Source organism: Trichomonas vaginalis, chromosome VI, assembly GCF_026262505.1.
Source record: "Trichomonas vaginalis G3 chromosome VI, whole genome shotgun sequence".
Lineage (NCBI taxonomy): Eukaryota > Parabasalia > Trichomonadida > Trichomonadidae > Trichomonas > Trichomonas vaginalis.
This window is the reverse complement of record NC_067208.1, coordinates 3,584,490-3,591,080: the sequence shown is the minus strand read 5'-3', so window position 1 is coordinate 3,591,080 and position 6,591 is coordinate 3,584,490. Positions and strand designations below refer to the sequence as shown.

The following is a 6,591-nucleotide window of genomic DNA, read 5'->3' as shown; positions in this document are numbered from 1 at the left end:
AGAATAAGCTTGTTTCCAAATATATGTTCTTGTAGCCATTCTGGTTTTCTTTCCATGTTACCAATAATATCTTTTGTGAATGGGAAAGCTTTTACCCAATGTTTCAGTCTTGCGTCATTTATTTCTGTAGTTGGTTTTATTTTGTCAAGGAACATGTTTTTCAATACTAACATTTCATTGGTTACTGTCCATTTGAGTTTTCTTAAATATTCATCCCTTCTCATTTCATTGTCTGCAAAGTAAGTTTTTATGACATTTTGTAAACTTTCGTTTGCAAGGTCATGTACAATAGGTTCTCTTCCTTCTCTCTCCTAACTCTCTTTCTAAACTCTTCACCAAATATACCATCTCTATGGTTCTGTGTAGTTCTTTTGAGATAAATGTTTTAGAACGTCAGGTGTTATATTTCCATCAGCCATGTTCATTTCATACTGGTTCAAAATATCTGCATGTTTCATATCTTTCAATGGCATTAAAGCCGCGCTTGAAAATACCAGCTAATCTGGTTCACCATTGACTTCCATTGCGTCTACAACTTCTTGAATTGTGGTTGTAAGTTTTATGAACCACCTATCCGGGTTAGCTTTATGACCCCATCTCATTGTAGTTCCATAGTCTGCAGAAACAAAAGTAGGTTTGTTTCCATATTGGCTAGGTTCTATGAACTTTAAACAATGTTTCATTTCTATATGTTTTTGTTTGAATTTAACCTTTTATTTTCACCGAGTTCAGCCAAGATTGAACGTTATATGGTCGTAAGTAAAAGGGTTATTGTATTTGTGTACTTTTCTTTCAGTACTTCCATTCTATGCTGAATATTTTCATCTGGTGTTGGGGTCTTTTGTATGTCGGCAAACATTTTTCGATATTCTTCTACTCCGTCAGCCGAATTTTTCTTAAACTCTTGGAAAGATTCCATATTCACCTCATACTCTTGTTGAGGGTCAAGATTTTTCGGCTGTTCCAAATCTTCATCTGGTTTCTGTGAAGTTAGTTTCCAAAGGAGGGACTTGTTCGTTTCCTTCAGGCTCTTCTAGCTGTTGTTGCTGAACTATTTCTTCCATGTCTGGTTGTATCTGAACTTCTTCCTGTGGAGTTTCTTGTACCTCATCTGCTGGCATTTCATATATTCCGAGACCGTTTTTAACAAGTTCCCTATCTAAGTCATCCGGACTCATAAAACCTTTCTTCTTTCGTTCCGTCTCTATTTTTTACGCGTTTCATGAAGAGAGTTGAATTGTCATTTAGCTCTGACACCAAATATCTCGGAGTAAATTCAGTCATGTCATTTGGATGATATGCTATTAAATCATATCCCTTAGCGAGCTTGTATTTTTCCAGGTTTGAAATTATATCCCATTTGGTGCTAACCATAAAGCTAAATAGGTTCGGGTCAGTATTTCCTTCCTTGAACTTTCTAATAGCTTCTTTATATCTGTCACTAAAGTCAAGAGTAGCTGGTAACCATAGTCTTCTTTAAGCATTTTTAAGAAATCTTGGTTTCCTTTGTTCTCTACTTCTTTTATGTCCTTGCTCTGTTTGTGGTTGTTGCTGTGCAGTGTTTTGAACTGTTGGTTGTGGTGCTGGTTGTGGAGGTGGTTGTTGTGCTGTGTTGTTGTGGTGTGCAGTGTTTTGAACTGTTGGTTTGGTGGCAGGGTTTTGAACTGTTGGTTGTTGTGTGGTTTTGGTGCAGGGTTTTGAACTGTTGGTTGTGGTGTTGTGTGCAGGGTTTTGAACTGTTGGTTGTTGTGTTGGTTTTGGTGCATGCCTGTGTCTGTGTCCATGTTGACGATGTAAATGTTCTAGGTAGTCCTGGTGCAGGTGCTTCTCTTGGAGGGTTTGGTGGTATATAAGTTCCACTAGCTAGTTATATAAGTTCCACCAGCTGGTATATAAGTTCCACCAGCTGGCACATATGTTCCATCTGCAGCATAGTGTCCTACCTGACTTTTCGTTTTTAAGAAAGCATTTACTAGGTCTGTTTTTGGCTGTTGTAACTCTTTAGATGGTTCGTTCTGGTTTAGTAACCGAAGAAATTGTGCCCAAGAACGTTTGTCTACTTTCCCAAAATAAAAACTCTGTATCTCTTGGAGGGTTAATTTCAATCTTTTGAAATGAAAACGGTGGAGTTCATCTTGTCATATTCTAGTTTCAGATAGTATGTTCCATTTAGTAAGAGTCGTATTTTTTTGAAATTCCCAAATAGTATTTGTTCATTTTGAGTTTGAAAGTCATTTAGAGTTTTCTCAAGACTTTCGTCTGAACGAACTGTAAAGATTCTCATTTCATCAAATTTGTCTAGTAGCCCATCAGAACCTTTATACTGCCCATGAAAATATACTGCGAACATAAATGCGTTAGTTCTATTTGAAAACAAAACTCTTCTAAATCCTATTGCCTTTGCATCTGAAGGACTTTGAAGCCAACGAATTGGATAGTCAAACTCTGTATGAACGGGATGAAATTTCTTCATCTGAAATAGTCCTACCAGCATTTGTAAAGATATAGTCTAACGGTTTTGTATCTGCTACTTTTGTTTTTGTTTTTCAACCTGAAGCATTTAATATATGTAAAAATATATGGTTTAAAAAACGTTTTTACTTCATGCAATATTTTATTTCTCATCTAACAAACATGTTGTCTGACTGCTTGAGGGTTAGGTTGGTACCATTCGAACTTGACACTTGCAATTCCTTCAATTGCATTCAAAATGTCTGAGTCGGAGTCAAACATTTGTTCTCTCTTTGTAGTCTTGAAAGCGTCAAGAAGTTTTGCGGCTGTTGTGACATTGCCATGTGCATAGTAAATGTGACCATCCAAATCCGTTATAGTTAATCTGAGATTGTGTCCTTTCTTATTTCCGTCTTGTATGGCAGCAAGTACACCCATGAAGCCTTCTTTGTTCTTTCCTTCGTCAAAGTTTACTGTAAAGGTTCGACCAGATGTAATTGTAACTTCTAACTTCACGGTACTTCTCATATGCATATCTTGTTCTTTCCATGGAGCATGTGTGTCTTCACCTTTTCCTTTTTTCCTTCTCAAAGGATAAGGATGCAATTGTTCGTCATGTTTCCAATAGAATCTGGCAAAGCCGTCGTGTCCTTCAACTTGAGGTTCACTAACATCGAAAGGCATGTCCATAAGACGTTCTTCTTCTAACCTCTCTAGTCTGTTTGGATAATTTGCACGTGCTGTTTCCAAATCCATTTCGTAGCGAAGACCAGACAATTTGTCATAGACTTTTATGGGTCTTCCCTTCCTATATTTAAAATTCTTCGAAACTCTCCAACCATAACTTTGCAACTCTGCTTTTATTCTAGCAGACTTTCTATCCATTCTATATGGGGGCATTTTTATAAAAATAAAAAAATATTTTTTTCTTTACTTTACATAACCGCCTGCTGCCATAAGTCTTTGACGCCAACCCATACCAGCTAATGAAGGTTGACTTGGTTTAGTTTGGAAACTAAACTTTGGTTTTGGTTTATCTTCAGTTTTTGGTTTCTCTTCTTCTATCGTTTTTCGTCACTTTTCGGTTCCTCTGACTTTACCTCACTTGCAGGAACAGTTGTGTCGTCAACATCTTCATAAATATCATATGCCATTTGTTTTTGTTTTCCTTTCAACTTTTTGTGTTTGTTGTAAAGTTTAGAATATTTCGACTCTAAGTCAATGAGATGTTCTATAAATGAACTGTTGGTCAGTGAAGTAAACTTTTCCATCTGTTGTCTCGAAAGCTCCTTCAGACTTCAATATTTTATTTGTGAGAGTCTGTTTCTTTTTTGAGATACTAGCCGTTCCATTTTTATGAAAAGTGACTTTGTAGTTAGGGTTTGTATTTCCAGACCTGGCACTTTCTATTATTGAATTTTTCTCTTCATCTGTAAGTTCTTTGACAGGTTTTGACAATGGTTCTGAACTTTTTGTTTGTGGTGTCAAATCTACCGTTTCAACTTCTTCGGTCATTTCATCTCAGTAAAAAATTTTAGTTTGGTTTGTTTTCAACTGGTTGTTGTAGGTTTTTTAAGTCGGTCTAAAACTTCCTGAGGTATAGGAAGAACTTGACAAACACGTTGTGTAACTGCTGGAAGCCGACAAATCCATCTTGAACCCATTTGTCTCAATGCTGTATTGTTCATTTCATCTCAGTAAAAAACTTTACATTCCCCACGTTTGAGGCGGTTGAGGTTGGTTATTGTTTACCCACTTGTTGTGCATGGTTATATCCTCTGTTAAAGAATCTTTCACCTTGGTCCATATAGTGTCCTGCTTGGTTATAGTAGTCATTTGCTTTGTTATAATAGTTTCCTGCTTGTCTTCCTACATTGTCCATCCATCCTTGAACTTTTCCTCTTGTTTCAGGATTTGGAATAAGATTTGTTGCATCTCGTGCTACATCCCAACCTTTCTGTACAGTTTGTATAATAGGTTGTGCTTTCTCTTTAATACCTAATGTACTCAAAATCTTCCTTCCAACTCCAAATACACCTCTGGCTATTGTTCCCACTGCGGGCAAAAATCTGGATGCAACTCCTGCTAACGCGCCAAATAAACCCATTTCTTATGGGTTAAAAAATGACGAATCCAAACAAGGACCCCTATGTTTCTAAAGCGACAAAAAGCACTCATGGTAAAAATCTTTAGTTCAACACCAAATGCTTGGTTTATGGATATCTTGGAAAACATTCCGAGGTATAGAGAAGATGGACCCATACTGGCTAATATTTGTTGGTCAAAACACAAGATACTGTGAAGCCATACCATTACAGTCCAAAAATATTTTAGATATCTTAGCAGCTTTGACAATATTCGTTGACAAATACCATCCAACAAAACTACATCTGACTGTGAAAGTTCTTTCAAATCAGACGATATTAAAAACTATCTGCGTTCAAAAAATGTAAACCAATATTTCATTGTCGACCAAAACCATTCTGCTCTTGGTGTCATTGACGGTTGTATAAAAATGTTAAGAGACTTAAACCAACCACAAGGTGGTGAAGCAAATGAAATGTCATATGACGACAATATAGACACTTCTCCATGGCAAAGATGAGACAAGTTTTAAATATTTACAATAACCGTAAACAAAAAGGTTTGGGAAACCACTCCCCGAAGAAATGAAAAACAACCCTGACTTAGAGAAAGACTATATATTTAATAATTTAGTCAAAAGAGACAAACAAGAAAAATGCCGGGCTTCAAACTTCAGAAAGGTGACAAAGTAAAAATAGAAATACCTAAACGTGACCCATATGAAAATACTATTGACTATGACAACAATGGGAACCCGACAGGTACTCACATTCGTGTTCGTAAAAATAGAAGAAAGTATACAAGAGAATATTATGAAGTTTTAGGCAAACATGGCAAAATGTACAGACTGCAAGCAGAAGATAAAACTACTATTGCAGACCTCGTTTCAAACTTGTCAAAGTTCAAGGTGGTATACTTTCAAAGACAGTTCCTAACAAATATAAGACAACTCCTGACGAATATGCTAAAGAAGTTGAAAATGACGACTAAGCATTCTATACCATGCGTAAACTGTCATGTAAGGTGGCATGTAGTCTTTACCAAGCCTGTTGGATTTGTTGTGAAAGTGTGTGAATGATTTCCTGCGGTTCCACAGAAAATACCCGCGTTTGAATCTACCGGGTCACTTGAAAATATTCATATCATATTCCCTGTCTATCCGAACCTGCTGCAAGATTTCTATAACCTCTTTTTGTTATTGAATGTGAATGACTACCTGTTGTGTTTGTCGTTCCTGTATGAGTGTGCGGTGGAAGGTTTGCTTCTTTAATTTTCTTCGAACCTCCTGCCGTCTTTGAATATCTAGCACAGTATAAGAATTTGTCTACAATCTGCTTCCATTCACCAAAACCAAGTACTGTTTCTGGTCTGGTAGAGTTCATTGACGTATAAATAGAGCCTATAGGATATAATGTTTGAAGTATTTCCGTCTTTAATGTTTGAAGCTCTGTTTTGTCTGCTTTCTTCTCATATAAATCTTGAGCAGTGAATTTAACGTTATTTTCATCCTTCATGACATAAACATCTTTACATCTAATGTTTCTCATCGTCGTTATGTCGTCATCCGATTTTAAACCTTGTGGAAAGTTAGGAGGTTTACAATATAATACATCCCCATCAGGTTCTTCAACCGTTCCTTCAATACTTTCTATAGCAACAGTTGTAAAACTTGTATGTGTATGGTTCTTATCTGCTTTCTTCTCTAACTCATCGTTAACATATGTTTTATCTGCTTTAAGGTCTAAACATCCTGAAACCCATCCTGTATCGGCTTTACTTTTTAAAATCTTCGATGTCCATTCATGGTACCAGTCAACCCTTTCTTTCATTTCGTTATCTTTTTCATCCACATATTCCTTATCTGCTTTCTTCTCTAACTTACTAGCCACCCATTCCTTATCTGCTTTCTTTTCAAGGCTAACGTTTAAGTCTGTTATTTCAGATATAGAATGTGTATGTCCAACGGCACTTTTCCTGTTTAAGGTTTCTTGTAAGTTTGTAATATTTGCAATGGTATGTGTATGAGTCTTTTTAGAATATTCGTTTTCAGCTCTT

At 36.4% G+C, this 6,591-nt stretch overlaps 1 protein-coding gene and 2 pseudogenes across 3 annotated transcripts, besides 1 other annotated feature; all 3 read right to left on the bottom strand.

The window, feature by feature from the left end:
* Window positions 1–784: 784 nt before the first annotated feature.
* On the bottom strand, window positions 785–2,003 carry TVAGG3_0799060 (annotated as a pseudogene). The gene has a single exon. A coding segment is annotated over exon 1 (1,219 nt).
* A 630-nt stretch (window positions 2,004–2,633) lies between these two features.
* Window positions 2,634–6,566: a mobile genetic element.
* TVAGG3_0799050 (uncharacterized protein) lies at window positions 3,708–3,966 on the bottom strand (the record flags this gene model as incomplete). The annotated part of the gene is made up of 1 exon (XM_051247233.1): window positions 3,708–3,966. A coding segment is annotated over one exon (259 nt), but the record flags the coding sequence as incomplete, so codon positions are not given.
* TVAGG3_0799040 lies at window positions 5,523–6,307 on the bottom strand (annotated as a pseudogene). The gene has a single exon. A coding segment is annotated over exon 1 (785 nt).
* Window positions 6,567–6,591: the final 25 nt, after the last annotated feature.